Source organism: Cyprinodon tularosa, unplaced genomic scaffold (genome assembly GCF_016077235.1).
Source record: "Cyprinodon tularosa strain WSP-4 unplaced genomic scaffold, ASM1607723v1 ctg341, whole genome shotgun sequence".
Taxonomy (NCBI): Eukaryota; Metazoa; Chordata; class Actinopteri; order Cyprinodontiformes; family Cyprinodontidae; genus Cyprinodon; species Cyprinodon tularosa.
This window is the reverse complement of record NW_024039054.1, coordinates 330,513-348,407: the sequence shown is the minus strand read 5'-3', so window position 1 is coordinate 348,407 and position 17,895 is coordinate 330,513. Positions and strand designations below refer to the sequence as shown.

Below are 17,895 nucleotides of genomic sequence, written 5' to 3'. Positions count from 1 at the left end.
TCTCTGTTGTACTGCAGGAAATACAGAAAAGCAAGAATGAGATTTATTAACAGTATATTAAACAGGCCTACCATTGAATTAACACAGAGAAGTTCCGTGACTTAAGTATTTAACAGTTATTTTTTAAAACTGGTTTATTTGATATTATATTCCGTTTTTTGTGTGTGTTTTTAAGAACGGTTCCTGTCCATACTCCATACCAGCTGGGGGCGGTAATGCGCCATTTTAGTTTTTTTTTTAGGGGGAACCCGACAAAAAACAGCAGAAGAAGAAGACGAACTTTGACAGCAAACGAGAAAAACTACTTCCGCATTAGGAAGCCTTGGGTAAAACAAGGTGAGCTAACTACTCATTTTGAAGATATTTTATTATTTATTGATAATAATATATCACATTAATACCTGCGCTTTAATATTTTTATTCCGGCTGTGATTATATGAGTCATAGTTTTGTGTAAACTGGCTCTATCTGAAACAACCGACAACGAAGTGCTCCGCAAAGCTAACTGACAATACTTTACATAAAGTTTTTGGTAGAAAGGTCAGCAGAACACCGTAAGATGTTCAGCCTCCGATCATCTGCCCATGGGCTACTTGAAACTTTTGATTCATAAACGAATTATTTTTAATAATCATCAGTTGATGTAGAAATGGAAGTTATGAACAGTTGTATTTTATATATAGCTCATCTGTCCACCAGTGTCTCACATTCAGAATTAGGTCTCTAAAACACATCAACCTCTTGGATTATTTTTCCAGTTTATGTTTATGACTCTGAATGCAACTGTATCATCCCACTCTTCCTGCCCCCTGTTGATCATTTGATCCAGTGTTTGATGGTGAAGTTTTTTAGTCATCCAGGTCATAGTCTTTCCAAAAAAGTTTAAAAAACAAACCACTGCACTTTTTTTCCCTAAGTTTGAAGACGCTTCGCTTCCCATCCAGGAACCTTTTTCAATTCAAAGTGTATGGATTAGTGTTGAGTTTCAAGCTTTATGGAGAAGCCCAACAAAGCCTTGTTATGGCTTAGAAAACATGCAAATTAAACAGGAAGAACAGGCCCACCCCTTAGCAATAAGGGGGGTTGTTGTTTGTCTGCAATACCCGATACTAGCCTATGCCTCTGAAAAAGGGAGTCATTAGGGTCGTTCTTGGCCTGGCTGACCAGGCGAGGTGTTTTGATCCCCTTCATGGTGATGAGGATTGAGGTGATGGCATGAAGGAATCAACTCAATCGCTGCGTTGTAGGTTTTTGAGAGCTGGAACCTGAGTCCACCCCCTCTGAGGTTGTTTTTTTCTCTCTTAACACTGACGGCTTCCTTTACACCCATTTCAAACCACCTGCCTTCGGTGTCCAAAATGCGAACATTCTGGTCCTCAAAATAATGTCCTTTGTCTATAAGGTGTAGATGTACTGCCCAGTCTTGTTCTGAGGAGGTCGCTCTTCTGTGTTGGGCCATGCGTCTGTGGAGAGGTTGTTTGCTTTCTCCAATATAAAGATCAGAGCATTCCTCACTGCACTGAACTCCATATACCACTCTCCTCATCTTTGGTCTGGGGGGTTTACCTTTAGGATGCACTAGTTTCTGTTTAAGGGTCTTTCCACACATGGCTTCAGAGTTTGGTGGAGCTGCCTTTGAGTCAGTCGGTTTGTGTATTCTTACTCAGACCTTTGTTGGACTTGTATTAATTATCCAGGTTCTTATGTCACCTTGCTCACACACCTTTTCTGCAAAAAAAAAAAACAAAAAACCTCAGACTGAGATCAGGGTTTTTCTTTCTTCTCAAAAATGTTGTCTTTATTGTCGATGAACCACGTTGTAACTAAAAAGTAGGTTATCTCAATTTGAGGGAGCCAGATGTTGCTTGATGATATGTTTTTCTCTCGTGATATGGTGTCGTTTGTGAAGTGTACATGTCCCTCCTTCAGTGAAACATGCAGACATCCTTAGGAAGGAGGATATTTTCTAGAAAAAATTCTCTATTTTCCCCAAAGTTCTTTGGAAGCTATAATCCAGCTTTGTTATGTTCCTGTCAAAGTAGTGACTTCTTCCCCAAGTCTCTTTAAAGCTTAAGGTCAATTTGGTGACACTCTTATCTGTTTTAGTCAGAATCTTCATCAAATCTTTTCTTTATGGGGTTCATGCTCTTATTTTGTACGAAAACATGTTAATTTCTGCCATACAACCAGTCTCTAACCTAAACATGGCTAAACATTCTCAACGGCGAGGAAACATATTAGAAAATCTTTTAATAGCTGTAATATTAGCAAGTACTGTTATGATATTTTATATTCTTCTTTTCTAACCAATTCTCTCATGTGAACCACTATCACTTTGTGACCTTTAGCATTTATACCAATATCATTAGTGTCAGTTGTGGGTTCTGCCTGGACGTGCTGTCCAACTGACTAAATCCTACATTAGCATGCAAAATTGAACAAAATGCACCACGGCTTGACAGTTTTAACTTCTAAATTTAAAGCTAGATTGTTGGTCTAGGAGATGGCTTGTTTAAAGAGATTATGTACATTTTTACCAACAAGTATCTTTAAAATAGCCTTTTTTGCTTTACCCTTTATGACTAAAACATCATTTGATGATCAGACTGACACCTCAGTAGTTCAACACCAATGCATCTATAAGGCTGTGGCCCATTTTCCTTAATTAGCTTTGGGTCGGAAACAATCTAAGCGTTATGTTTCTAGATAGTCAGAGGCGACTGGCATCGAGCGTAACTCAGGCACAGAGGAAACTCCAAGTAAGTTGAAATAATTAACACCGCCTTCAACGTGTGCTGTCTGAACACACCATTAAAGAAACTGGTCAACCTCCAAAAGCTGAATAAGGAAAAATAAAACGGATATAAAAAAGCTGAAGCGGCTGGGCAGATAGAAAGAAGAACCGCCAACACATTTTTTTTTTATCCTGCCCCGTATTGAGAGAAAGTTTGAGATCAAATTTTATTAATATTTGGTTTTAAATTCCAACAAATTTTATGACTATTTGTTGGGAGAAATTCAATTAAAAGATACTTTATTAATCCCAAAGGGAAATTAAATGTTGCAGTAACACGTACGTTATTTTTTTAAACTGCTGTTATAGGTGTTGATGGCTGTAGGCAGGAAGAATCTTCTGTAGCAATCTGTCTTAAACAGGATCTGGAGAAGTCTCTGACTCAAGACACTCAGCTGTTGTTTAAAAAAACCTCTAAAAAAAACGTCACTGTTGTCAATAATCTTCTTCACTTTATGAAGAATTTTCCTTTGTGAAATAATCTCCACAGGTTTTGCAGGATTTCTTAGCATAGCATCTTGCTGCAAATGCTGAAAAACCTAAGCTTCCTTTGGAAGTACAAACTGCTCTGTCCTCCTTATAGACGGCTTCACAGCTGTGTCTCCAGTCTAGTTTGTTGTCCAAGTGAACAACATTTCCTTACAGTTTGGAATCTAAATGATAAGCTCCTAATAAAATACTCAGTCCCAAAAATAAATTCAGAAATACTTTATTACTCCCAAAGGGAAATTAAACCCTGCAGTAACTCATGGTTTATACCTGCTTTTTGCAAGCAGTTGTTTTAAGGGCTGATAGCTGTAGGTGGGAAGGATCATCTGTAGCAGCATAACCCTCTAACACAGGAATAGTTGAAACTGGTTGAAGAGACTCTTAAACTGGAACGATTAAGTTTTATGGTGAGATTACAAGCAGACTTCTACAGTAAAAGATGGAGCAAATGGACCAGACTCTTAAATTAGGTAAAGTGATTGAATCATTTGCAAAAATGAAATGGTTAGAAATTATATAAGATAAGTTATTGATTAAGTTGAGTCAGAAATCACATCCTATCCATGGCTCTTAGAGAACAATTACCAGGTTTTGTCAACACGGTTTTGTTCTTTTTTCATGTCAATAATGAAAACTTTCACTAAAGAATAAATTTTTTTTTCCTAAAAGCATCATCCTAAGCCATGCAAAGCATTTCGATGAGAACAATAAGACTCAAATTATTGTTGTTCCTATCCTTTATATTTATAGTTTCCTTTCCCTCAGTGGCAGCTTACTTTATTAATATGGATGCCAGGATTAGTATTTACCAATAACCTGAAGAATAAATAAAGTGGCATAACTTTTTATTTAGAAAAGTCCTTTGTAGTAATTATTGTAAACCAGATTTCTGTCCTTTTCTACAATTATTGTTATGATAAAAAATCAATGGCTCTTTTTCTGAGTGCACCTCAGATGTTGTGTTCAGTTTTTCATGCTTGTTCAGAAAGTAAAATGATCGTGGAGCAGCTGGGGCGGATTAAACCTGAATATCTGGTTCTTACCGGTATTTCTCTCTCCTTTTTGTCTCTCTGGCGTACAGGTTCAGGCACTTCATCCTGTGATCATCCTGGGTCCTCGCACTTGTAGCGCCTTCATCGTGAAACAATGGACGACTCCATCATGTTATCGGATGATTCCTCCATTGGGGATGCCGTTTCTGGCAGGGGAGATGGGGAGGAATTCATTGATGAGGAAGATCTTTACTATATTCCTGAGAGGAGACCGTCTCTGGACCTGGAAGAAACGCCAATGGACACCAGCAACTGGTACGCAGACTTTTTAGCCCCTTTGACTTTTTCCTCTTCAGATCCTGACTGGTGCTTTCTAACCGACCTGAACATGCTTATAATTACTTCAGTAATACAGAGATAGAAAGGGTGTGCTGATGAACAAGAAAAGGGCAAAGGTCATCGCCATGTTCTCAGGTCCCGTCTCGCCAAAACAAGTATAAACTTAAACACAATGAAAGCAGCTTTTACTGGTGAACAAAGTACAACACAGGGGCTTTTAGCATTACTGTCTGTTAGCTGCTTTCATCGGGTTTAGGGGATTCATTACTAAAGCACTGAGTATTGCCTTAGAGGGAGGCAGATATGTACTTTAAGTCTGGTAGGAGGTTTTCTCCCCGAAAAAAAAGAAAAGCTTGTTTCATTTGGCCTAAATTCACTCGTCCATCCGTCTGATTACTAACTCTTTTAGTCTAATCATTCATGTCTCCTTAAATCTCCTATCTAATTGTAACTTGTGCTTGTATTGTACTTTTCTATTTGTATTCTTTCATTTTTATCTTGTATATTTGTTAGACCATTAGTCCAGAATAAATTCAGTCAGTCACATGGATAAACAAAAAGCTTCCAGAAACTATGTGATCACGACAGGGTTTCCTCCACAGGTAATTGATGGTGGTGCACCGCTGCAGCCAAATAAAAGCCTCCACCCTTCAAATTTACCAAAGAATTTTAAAACAATATAAAGCATTTTATACAGCACGCTGCATATTTACTCACTTATTTTATCATGAAATGTTAAATTTCACTTCATTTTTGGAAAGCCATTGCCATTGGCTCCTGTCTGTCTTGCTGTGAAGTTAGCATATGAAGCTAACTGGTGGCTACATTCCTCTGCTCTGCTCTCTGTAGAGAAGGAAAACTGGAGACGACAGTCCAGTGTTGATAACCGAACGACTTTATCATTATTTTGGGGGAATTTCAAAGCCTCTAAAAACTTTTGCTTCTAAAAAAACCACTTGAGAAAAATCTTAAGACTTTTCTATGTGTTTTTGTTGACTGTAACGACTTAACTGGAAGCAGGAACCATTCTACTGTTACTACCGTACTATACAGCTGCTGTCAGTCTCCCCCTGCTTCCCTCAGTTCTCTCTCACAGGCTGCTGCCTCACCCTTAAACACATGCATGCAGCTAGACTCAAGAGTGCAGAGAGGAGACCTGCTAATGTTTAACACAAGCTGCTGATGATTCTGCCCTGGATTACAAAGCAGGATATAAATATAACTGAAATTTATTTTTTATTCAGTCTCTTTTTTTTTTTTTCTCCGTTGCAGTTAAATAATTCCCTGATTACAGCTTGAATCACTTATCCATCTCATAATGCCTCGTGCCTCTGATTACTGTCTCTTTGGTCAAATTTAGATAGTGTGGATTCAGGCGATGGATAAAAAATTCATACTTTAGTATTTTTAAAAAAAGTAATGTCAGCAGATGTTGTGTTTTTGAGACATTTTAAGACTCCATCCGTCTGCTGGCACTACCACAGCAGACGTCTTTTTGTCAGTGATCTGTTGATTCCAGTTTGGAAAACAATAGATAAAAGTTTCTAAAATATTGTAGTCTTGTTTTCCTGCTGAGGCCTCTTATTGGCAGATCAGCCTCCAGAACAGGGACAAACTCAACATGGTGGGTCTGTTGTGTGTCTGATCTTATATATTTAAACAAATTTTCTCAAGTATGTTGAAAACTCCTTGGTGTTTATTAAAGGAAGCTGGATTCACTCTGGGAGAGTCGAGTTTCAAAGAAAGCTGGTGGAGTTTTAGATCAGAGGCAGGTTTTATCCTCGGGTTTTAGTTTGATGCCTTCCAGTCATTTACCTCTTAACTAACCGCTGCTCAGAAACTCTCATCCCTTCCAGATTTTTACATTATGCTGTAATTGTTTCTGTTGGCTAGATTTATCTTTTAATTGTGCATGACATAGTAGACACATGACATATTAGTTTGCTTTCTGTTTGGACAGGTTGCTGCTACAGTGGATTCCCCTTTATGGCAGTGACTCCCAACTTAGGCTATATGTACATCTAGTGGTCCGTGCGTGTATTGCAAGGGGTACATGAAAATATTTTATTTCTGAGGTACAGTAGTAGGATAAAATAGGGCTGGGATCTGTTTTGTTTTGTGAGGACCCAATAGAAAAATTAAACCAGCTTTTAGGCAAGGCAAGTTTATTTGTATAGCACATTTCATGTAAAGAACAATTCAAAGTGCTTTACATAAAACATTATAAGCAAAAGGGAAAGAAAACAATTCAGCCTGGATTTAAATAAACTAAGTGTTTCAGCTAATCTAAGATTTTCTGGGAGTTTGTTTCAGACATGTGGAACATAGAAGCTGAACGCAGCCTCTCCATGTTTGGTTTATCAACCAAAAGGTTTTTCTTTTAGTTTACCTTTAGCTGTGACACATCAAACCAAGCAGAGGAACAGACTGAATTTAAAGAACAGCCTGGGATCAGCTGTTTTTCACACTGAGCTCATAAAAGCAACTCGGGTGTCTTGATGAAAACAAAGTAAAACTAATTAAGTCACTCTGACTATAATTTATGTTCCACATTCATCCAGTTTAAATATGATTAGAAGGGAGTTACACAAAGGAGCCCCAGATTTATAAATAGAGGTTTATAATGGGATTTTATTCTAATATTTGACCTGCTGATCACCAGACAAAGGCATTAAAGTTATGGTATTAGTAGATTGATTTGTGAATCACACCCCCACCAGGCATTATGTGGAGCAGGCTTTGAGTCCAGCTCAGAGCTACAAGTCACTGACCAGTGATGACCCAGAAGAAAAGGAAGACATGGAGGGATCCTCAACAAGGTACAAGCATCACGGACGTCTTTGAAAAAGTATTTTATCATCCTTTAGCTGCTCCAGTTTGAATCACAGAGTTAAGCTGTTAAAGCGCCTTTGTCTTCCTTCTTTTAGGGTCCAGCTGGAAAGAGCTGATTCGTTTTCCAGCTGCTACTCCGTTGACAGCAATGACTGTGAAAAGATCATTCCCAGGTAGCAATAGTGAGAACAGTTATATTTGCAACAGTTTAATAAGTCGACCTGAAATGTAATGAAACTTGTGACTGTATTTTTTTTTTTACCAGGGAAAGAAGCAAAGATGAAACCAAAGAATCCTCCAACAAGCTGGAATTAATCCAAGAACCAGAGGAGATCAAGCATCCGTCCCTGACGCTGAAATTCACTTTTACGGTCTGTTCCTGCTGCAACGCTACCTTCACCACGCCGTCCAAACCATACCAGTAATGATGTCATTTGTCCTTCTGCTGACAGGCTCTGTGTGACACCCTGAAGCAGCTGCAGGTGGACTTTTCGATCTTTAAGTGGAAGCTGTGGACTTATTACCCACAGCCTTTCAGTGCCTCTCAAAGCATGGACCTTGTGGATCTGGTGGACCGACTCCTGGAGACCTTCACCTGCGAAATGTCTATACAGATAACCCGAACTATTCTGGTCAGCCTCGATAATAACTACCTATCCGACTATTTGAAGACCCTGTGCATAAAAAGTGAGTCGACACAGCATGTTGATTTCAATTTAAAAACAACACAAATTATTAGATTATTCTAAAAACTGTTTGGATCCTAGGGGTGTAAATCACATCCATCATGACGATTCGATTCAGTATCGATTTTCTGACCCAACGATTCGATTATTTTCTATACTCAAGAATACACCACAATACGATTCGTTTAATTGGTTAATTTTTTGTTTTTTTTCTCACCTTACAATGATTCAAATTTGAATTTTATCAATGAAAGCTATAATATCGTTATGCATTTTATTTTAGGAACAACAGCAAATAACAGAAGTAGAAAAGTTGCATTCCACCTATTCCTATTAAAACCTCATTCAATGGAAAATAATAATTCCCCTGTGTTATAGATTCTGAAAGGCCTTGCATCAAAAAATACTGCACAAAATCAGTGCAATGAGTGCAATGCAATACCTCCTCCACAGACGCTCCGCTGCACCTCTCCCAAATTGTAACTGACCACAGACAGTGCCGCAAACAGGATGCCGGCTTGTTTTTTTTATGACCGAAATTGTGGAAAACAACTCATGAAGTTTGAACAGCTAGAAGAACGAGGTGCGTGAGAACGCTGGGACCCTTTGTCCACCTGGATCTCCGCTCTTTTTGGCCCTCATGTCACTCCGTTGTGGAACTAAACTCGCCCCCACTTCCTCATCGTCTCGGCCGTATCTAGACCTACAGTGTGTAGCACAGACCACGCTTCAATATTGAACATAAATCAAAAATGTCTGTGTCAAGCTCACTCTGACACCCTCCTCTAAGAGTATAACCAGGAAGCGAGGTAGGAGGGCATTATAGGTTTAGCGCCACCGCAGCACGGGAGGGAGAATTATGTCAGGGAGCAAATGGATCAAAATAGACCGGAGGGAAAAAAACATGAATCGATACTTTTGCGGACATATTGATGCATTGGATCGTCTGCTGTTGGATCGATGCATTGATATAAAATGATTATTATTCACACTCCTACTGCATCCTTTTAGATTTCTGCTGTTTTAGCCTTTTTTTTCCCTCAAACTCGGACCAAACCAATGTTAAGATCACATAACCTGAATAATTTAACAGTTTTTAGATCATGACCACAATTTTTAACCCAGGCTATTCTAAAACTGAAATTTATCCCATTTTCAAAATTATCTCAGTGTTACAAAACACAATTTTCAAACTGCAGAGGGGATCAACTTTAGTCTGTAACAATAGATGGTGGATATGAAAGCTTTCAAGGCCTTCAAAACATAAAACCCTGAACAGTGTTGCCAAATTCCAGCAAGGAAAGTGGCTTTTAGCTTCCCAAAGGTCTCCAGCACTCACAAGATGACTCCATAGTTCAATTTCCATATTTGGTCATAGAGGAATACTAACATTGGGAAGACAGGAAGTGATTAAAAACACTTAAAACAGCTTTAAAACTAAAAATGAACTCTATAAAAATATTATTGAATAATATTTTACCTGAACCAAAATTATCTAAATGAATCATATGTTATCAAATTCAAAATTAAACTGCAGAGGCACACAGCGGATGAGGCTGTGTGTGAATTAAATACCTGGAGGATGTAGTTTGGGGCAACAGTTTCAAAGAAAGGGAAAAGGGAAAAAACAAAATGCCATGTTAAAAATTTGAATTACATCCTGCTTTGTGATCCAAGGGAGGATCAGCGGAAGCTATGCGTCTGGGACACATTTTCAGAGGGGAAATGGAGCAGAGTTGGTCACTGGTCGCTTTTTTTATTTATTTAAACAACTCACTTGATGGGTCTGAAAAGTCACTAAGTTGGCAACAGTGCCCTCAGAGCCTGTCTGCCTAAAGTCGGGCCCTGAGGGCCACTGTCCTTTAGGTTGTAGAGGTTTCCCTGCTTCAGCACAGCCGATTGTTATGACTGTAGTTTAACAAAAGCCTGTTGATCAACTATCAGTGGAAATTGAATTGGCAGCCCAACCTTAGAGGGAGACATCTACATGCTTGTGGTTATTTCAATTGAAAATTTAAATAAAATCACATATGTGAGCCTGGTTGGTAAGCAGCTGCCTTCTGTAACCCTAAGCATCTTCTGTGATCTGAGTTAGATCAAAATTTCCAGGCTTGTTTGGTGGGGGTTACATTAAAGGAGACCACACAAGGATTTTCTTTAAACTGAAAATGAATTAATTAAATTATACTAAAGAAACAAAACCTGAAAAAAGGATAAATAAAATAGGAAATCAAACATGGATTAATGTAAAACCCATAACAAAATAGAAATAAGCAAATGCAAACAAACCTAACAAAACCCAACCATAGGATACAAACCAAAGCAAGCGGGGTTCTGAGGAGGCAAGAGGGAGAAGCCTCCTGTCTGCTGCTTGTATGACAGCTTTTAAAGCAGACGAGCACCAATTAGGGCAAAACGGATCACCTGCAGAAGGCCTGCCTCCAGAACGCTGCAAGGAAAAGGGCAGAAACCCACTGCAGCCCTAGCATCATGTCTCATGGTTATTTCGTTATTAACTGTATTTAAAGAGTTTGTTCCAATTTATCTCTTTTACAAAAAAGAACTAGAGTGAAAGCTTCAAGGTGTAAACAAAGAGCTTTCCTTAACAAATATATAGATTTTTTTTTTTTAGGAAAGTCATGCCTGTGGGGGTTCCTCTGAAATGAGGAGCAAAGATGCATTTTTATTGGTCTGCTGGATGTTAGCAACATTTTTATTGGTCCGTGGCGAGCATTCATATTGGGCTGGAAGTGAAGAGAATGTGAGAACGTAATTTGAAAAGAATGCAATTTGTAAAACTCAATGTAAAAATCTATACATTTGAAAAAAAAAGCATTGAAAATATTATTCTCTATAACTATATTTTATTACATTTGAAGATTTGTTTTTTAAATATACCATCTGTGAAAAATAAAAGAATTTAATTTGGCAGAAATTAAATCTGAAAATCCGTCCATTTTCCGTCACTCTTATCCCAAGTGGGGTCGCAAGGGGTGCTGGTGCCTATCTCCAGCTGTCAATAGGCGAGAGGCGGGGTTTACCCTGGACAGGTCGCCAGTCCATCGCAGGGCAACACAGAGACAAACGACCATTCACACAAACTCACACCTAAGGAGAATTTTGAGAAGCTAATTAACCTAACAGTCATGTTTTTGGACTGTGGGAGGAAGTCAGAGTACCCAGAGAGAACCCACGTATGATCAGGGAGAACATACAAACTCCATGCAGAAAGATCCCGGGCCAGGAATCATACCTAGAACCTTCTTGCTGCAAGGTAGAAGTGCTACCCACTGCTCCACTGTGCAGCTTAAATCTGATTTTTGTTTTTCTTTTCTAATTTGAAAGAATTCTCAGAAAACAGCAAAGTAACTCTGAAAAAACCTTTGATTAAATCATTTTTTATTTCTTTTTTATATTTATTATAATGTAAAACATGCATTCTTTGACTGCAACAATAATGGAACAATATTCACATCATAAAGGTTCTCAAAGACTCATTATCTGTTAACATATCCGTTGGTAGCTGTACATCCAAGGAATGGCCAAAAAAGTACAAACTTCAGATGAGAGTTAGATTTATGGTGAAGGTTTTGGTTTGAATAGCTGCTATGAAATCATCCCTTAAAATTATCTTACCATTTTTCATCAATGTTTAAACTTGATGATCCCCAAAAAGACTGAAAGGGTTTGAATCTACGTCTCAACGGATTGTTTCTTCTCATTTCAGATCAAGTGCGTTATGAACTAGCTGGTGCTCTGCAGAGGAAGTTTTGTGAGGAACCCATCATGGAAGGAGAAACAATGCCCATGGATGACCTCTACACAGACTTCCTCATTGTAGGAGACACTGACAATGGCCCAAATATTGAACATGAAGTGTTGAATATACCCCAGCTGAACACTAAGAAGAAGCCAGACCCACCGGTTCCTTTTGCAGAAACTCTCAGCAAGAAGAAGTCCCGCCGCACCGGTGCAAGGATGGTGTTCCTCCAAGGAGTGGCCGGATCAGGGAAGTCCGTTTTTGTCAAAAAGCTAGTCCGCGACTGGTCTCTGGAGCGATCACACCAGCAGTTCCTCTTCGTCTTCCCTCTGACATTCAGAGAGTTAAAGGAGTATGACGAAGGACAAGTCTCCCTGCGGGACATCATAGAGAAGCTTTACCCAGAGACGGTGAAGCTGAGGGAGAATAAGTTAAAGCTGGAGGATGAAAAAGCCTTGATTATCTTTGATGGTCTAGATGAGTACGACACCGACTTCAACTTTAATGAAACCGAAATCCACTCTGACCCCACCGATCCCATCAGCCTGCATATCAACGTGGTGAACATGCTCAGAGGGAGGCTTATCAACCGCTCCTGGTGCCTGATTACAACCCGACCTCAGGTCTACCCCTACGCCCCGTGGGACGGCCACTACGATCGGCTAGAACTAAGAGGCTTCAGCGACGCCAACAAGGAAGAGTACTTCCACAAGAGGTTCAAGGACCCGAATCAGGCAGCCAGAGTCATTGAGTATGTCAAGTCATTAAAAACTCTCCACATCATGTGCTATCTGCCCATGTTCTGCAAAATGGTTGCAGATGAGTGTCAGCGCATCTTTAGGGAGAAGGGAGCAGCAGCGGAACTCCCCAGGAGCATCACGTATATGTACACCAAGCTCCTGCTGAAGCTCATCTATCAGCTTCGCAAGGAAAGAAGGAAAGCTCCGAATCGCAGCAAGGAGGAAGAGGAGGCGTTCCTTCTGGAGATGGGGAAACAAGCTTTTACCATGTTGGAAAAGGGCAAGTTCAGCGTTCTCCGGAGGAACTGGCCTCAAGGTACGTCCCTGGAGGCGGTGGTTTTCAGCGGCATTTGTGAACAGTTCACAACAACCCCACAGGTGCTGTTCGACGAGGACGTGGTGAGTTTCCTGCACCCCACCATGCAGGAGTACCTGGCTGCTCTTTATGCGTTCCTCTCATACACAAACCACGAGAAGAACATTTTCAGCAACGGTGTGAAATCCTTGTTTTCCAAAGGAGGAAAAATCATGGATGTCTACAAGGCAGCGGTGGAAAAAAGCCTGCAGTGTGAAGATGGCCATCTGGATTTGTTTTTGCGTTTCCTCTTCGGGATGGCGAGCAAAACCAACCAAGAACTTCTTCAGCCGTTACTTAAGCCTTCAGCGAAGTTGGGAGATTTATCGAAAGACTGCGCGTCTGTCATCAAGAAGGCCAAAGAAACGCCGTATCCGGATCGTAAAACCAACCTGCAGCGCTGCCTGGAGGAGTCGGGCTTTAAACTTTGACTTGGCTCCAAGTCAAACTGGTTCCAGTAAACAGCCGACTATGCAAGGAGTTGAACATTTTAGCATATAATAGATGAAAACATGGATAAAACACACTAATGCAGGCTACGCTTGCTTATTTATGTTGTTAAGGAGCAAATAAGGAGAAGCTGCTAGAATAAAATTCATCTTAGACACTATCAACATATTCGGAGGTCATGGCCCGTTTTAATAAAGATCCCTGAGACTAAAGGAAGCTCCAAGTGATGTCATTTTAGGAAAAAAGCTTTAAACTTTTACCTTGATAAGATAAAAGTTCCTCCCAGAGGATCCAGGGCCTTAGAGAGGCCCTCTGCTGCAGGGCAGGGCGCCACCATCTTTACAATACAAGAAAATACAAGTGGTTTGCTATTTCAGCTGAATTTTAAATGTTTTTAGTTTCATTCTTCATTTAAAAACTTAATGCAATTGAAAGGTTTAATTTAAACTCCAATTTCAACTTTTTTACACAAAGCTTTTCGTACAGATGTTTAAACACTGCTCTTTTTACATGGCTGTTTAGATTTTGCCCAATAAAATTAAATCAAACCTAAAAGAACCAAAGTTGACCAAGGAAACTTAATTTAAATATCCTCGGTTTATCCCCTGTTCTAAAGGTTAATCTTAATCCTAATTTTGGATGAGAAACCTAAACCGAAGGTCAATTAATTTAATACATATTTGTTAAAAGTCATGTTGGGTCCGACTTCTATTTTAGGACCATCCTCTGGTGCTGACCAGCATTAGTCGCAGAAACGGCGGCAGGACGTTACTCTTCAGTATCTTAAGTGGAAAAAATGTTAGGTCTATAGTAGAGAGGATAGAGGAAACATAAACAGTATAATAATGAGAACAAATATTGAGAGTTGATCAACTTTTTCATCCACTTTGGTGGAGATGAGTTTAGCAGCTGGATGGGTTAAATGGGCAACGTCTAGTTATGTCATTTTATCAAAGGTAAACAAATAGAAGGATAAATATAAATTTTGAATCAAATATAGAAAATGTTAGAGGAATAAAATACTTTGTGGTATTGCAGACTAAAACTTTCTCAGTGATAAAGTTTCACCTATTATTTAGGTCAAACTAAAACTTTTTCACTTGAGGAGTTCTGGATAGAGCATACGGACAGATAAGTGTGTGTGTGTGTGTGTATATATGTATATATATATACATATATATATATATATATAGATATATATCTCACACATTTTAATTGTTTCAGCCCTAAAAATATGTACATAAAAATACACATAAATACACAAAAAATGAAAGTGTAACAGTACGACAGTACACCCACAATCCAGCCGAGCTCTCCTGTGCTGGACATGGTGAAGTCAGTATCCATAACCTAAAGGACATCCAGACGTCTGCTGTGATGCCATCTCATCTCTGGAGTTTTATTTCTAAATATTGAAGCAGTAAAAAAAAAAATGACGTTAAAAGCAGATAAAATCCATTCAGAAATGTGCCTCTGATCCCTTGATAAATGAGCTTTGACTCAAGCACTCCTGCTAGTGATAGCAATAGTGATAGCAATGCTAGTGTTGGTCTCTGCAGCCCAAGTACAAACAGTAAAATAAACATTTGGCTCATCAACAATGCATCTACCATAGAAATATCATGTTGATGTGTTTCATTTATATTTAATCCAATGAAACAGGTTTTAGCCTATGTTTTTTTTTTTTTTTACATTTTATTTAATTGAAATATTTCTTACCTTAATGCTGTTTCCCTGTTTTCTCCTGATAAGAACAAGATTTTTTTCCCCTTTGATTTTCTGATAGAGGGCCCTGGGGAGGATTTTCTATAAAGCGCTGAGCTCTGTTGTATCTCGGCTTTCTTGTAGTTTTGCTGTACCACCAGCAGATGGTGCAAACCTCTGTTTATGCCTGTTCATTGTATCCAGTGCTGGAATGCTATTCAGGCTTATAAAGGACTTTTTTTTTTTTAGAGGTGTATAACATGACTAAGCACCTTTAATCATGTCTCATTTAGTTTTTTTTTTTTTTGTCTTTTTTTTGTCTCATCAACCAACCAGGTCTTGAAAGTCAACAGCATACCTAACAAGTTCAACCAAACCTCACTAATTTAAAAAGTGCTTATCGTAGTTCAGAGTTGCTGTCATCTATCTGAAGCCCTTTTTAGGCTAATAAAGGAGGTTTCTTTGTGATTTGGGGCCCTGGTCTCCTTGTTTGCCCCCAGTATGTTGACTGGTTTCAGTAGTTATACTCCAACACCTTCCCCTCATCGTGTCCCATTACAACCACAGACAGTCCTCTGCGTTTGATTTGTCAGGTTTTCATGCAATACGCCTGCAAAAGTAGTGGAAAATTATCAGGTGGAGGAAAAAAGGGTAAATAGCTGAAAACACTACTACTGTCCTGAGTAGATATTTTTAGAATCACAGTTTGCTGCAACCCTAGCTGCAGATTTGCAGTGGAATGAGCCAGTGTTTCATACCTGCACAGATTCCTGTCTGTGCCCATGAAATCGGGTCGAAGAGTGTTTGTGAAAACTGTTTCTCTGGTCTTCCACCCAATTTTAGCTGCATCTATCTCTAGACTTCATGGATTGGATTGAATTAAAGATCTGTTTTTTTTTTTTTATCATTGTCTCTGATGTGGAAAAGCAGCCCGCATTATGACTATGCCCCAGCCATGTCTAACTATGGGGGTGGTGAATTAATGGTAATATGCAGTGTTGGTTTTATTCTAGAGTTGTTTTTATGTGGGTCAGAAATGTTTCTTATCTGAGTAGACTTTCCCTACATGTTTGTTTGTGTCTCCTACCTGTCGAGGGGAAACAGGAAACGTCTGGCTCTTTTCATGCCAATTAATGCTGTGGACTCCAGACTTCCTAGCAGCATTCAATGAATTCAGCTGTGTCATGTTTAAAGCTTCTGACTTCTGGACTTAAATAATCCATCTCTGTCTACCCGACCCGTTCTTTGTTCCTTGTTTTTCATGATGCTGTATGTTTTTCTCTAACTAACCGAGGCCATTAGAGGACAGCTACATGTATACTGGGAATAATTTCCACTGATTAGAGTTTCTAATGAGGCACCTGGATGTACTGGGTTTTAATAGAGTGGAATGGAGGCTGATTATGAATGCACATCAAAGTTTTGATATTTTCATTTGTGAAATGAATAAATAAAATAAATCATTTGCCTATCAACTCGCATTTATGCCATACTTTGTTTTATCACACCATCCCCACAGAATTCATTCTAATTTGTGGTTTTAATCTGACAAGATGTTGAAGTAGGTGAATGAATGTTTGCAAAGAACTTCATATTGTATCTGCCAAAACTTTGAATATTTTATTATTACTGAGTATTGGGGCCAATTTAGGATTTTCTTTTTTTTTTTTTTTTTATTACAAAAACCAAATTAAAATCATTAAGTCTACCAGAACAAAATTTTAAAAGAAGGGTGTTAAAAATTGAAACATTATGGGATTAAAAATCTTGATGTTACAGGATTAAAATCATGCATTATGTAATTAAAGATGTAACGTTACCGATTTGCAAATCAGAATATAAACAGAATTAGAACTGTTTATTTATGGGAGTGTTGCCAAATTAAAAGTGGTAATGTCTCCAGATTAAACTTGTGATATAAAGAGAATAATGCTAAATTACGAGATTAAGGAAGTGCTCAACTTTACTGTAAACTCAGATCAGTTTAGCCCTTGAGTTAAACTTCTCTGCAGTTTGAATGATTAATAAAATATTTTTTTCTAATTGCATTACTTGGGTAATACTAAGTCTCTGTATGGCCCTAATAAACCCAAGATTCCTAAAAATAAATAAATGCAGTCCTATTTGCTTCTCTCGATGCCATGCAGATTCAGATTAAGTCAAATAAAGACAAAAAGTATTTTATTTTATGAAATATTAAATATACATGGTGCAATCAGTGCAATGCAGAGTCTGACATGATTTAGAGTTTTTTCAACAGTTCAGCAGGCTGATAGGGGCGGGGAGGAAACTTGCAGATTTAGCTTCACCTGCATTGAATGCTGCAAAGCCTCTTCCCAGAGGGAAGCAGGGAGAGCAGTCCATGGTGGGGGTGAAAGCACTGGGATGAAATGTCTTTTAGGAGCCAGTCCTTTTTTCGTCTACCATGAGTTTCTCCATGAACCGCACCACCAAAAGCTAAAGTAATCTGCACTTCCCTGAGGGTCTGGAACCAGAGGCCTCCTCGGGATATGATGGATAAACCATCATAAAAATGGGATATGCTTATTTAGCCCCAATATCTTATGAAGTAAAGTCAGAGATTTCTCTTCTTTTAACTGTCTCTTTAAGAGAATAAATTGAGTATATTTATTTATCTGACAGCTATAACTTAATCAGTCTTTATTCTTCTTTACTGTTTGGTTATGTGTTGTCTCCATAAGGAATGATAAAGTGAGGATCCGTATGGCAGGACAAACTGCACCAATGACAGCT

At 38.8% G+C, this 17,895-nt stretch overlaps 1 protein-coding gene across 1 annotated transcript; it reads left to right on the top strand.

Moving 5' to 3' along the window:
* The first annotated feature begins 248 nt into the window (after window positions 1–248).
* On the top strand, window positions 249–14,616 carry nlrc3l1 (NLR family, CARD domain containing 3-like 1). The gene is made up of 7 exons (XM_038294547.1): window positions 249–336; window positions 4,365–4,590; window positions 7,335–7,433; window positions 7,542–7,619; window positions 7,712–7,817; window positions 7,899–8,133; window positions 11,860–14,616. Exons 2-7 carry the CDS (start codon window positions 4,430–4,432, stop codon window positions 13,416–13,418), a joined length of 2,238 nt encoding a protein of 745 aa, XP_038150475.1. The 5' UTR covers window positions 249–336; window positions 4,365–4,429; the 3' UTR covers window positions 13,419–14,616.
* The last annotated feature ends 3,279 nt before the right edge of the window (window positions 14,617–17,895 follow it).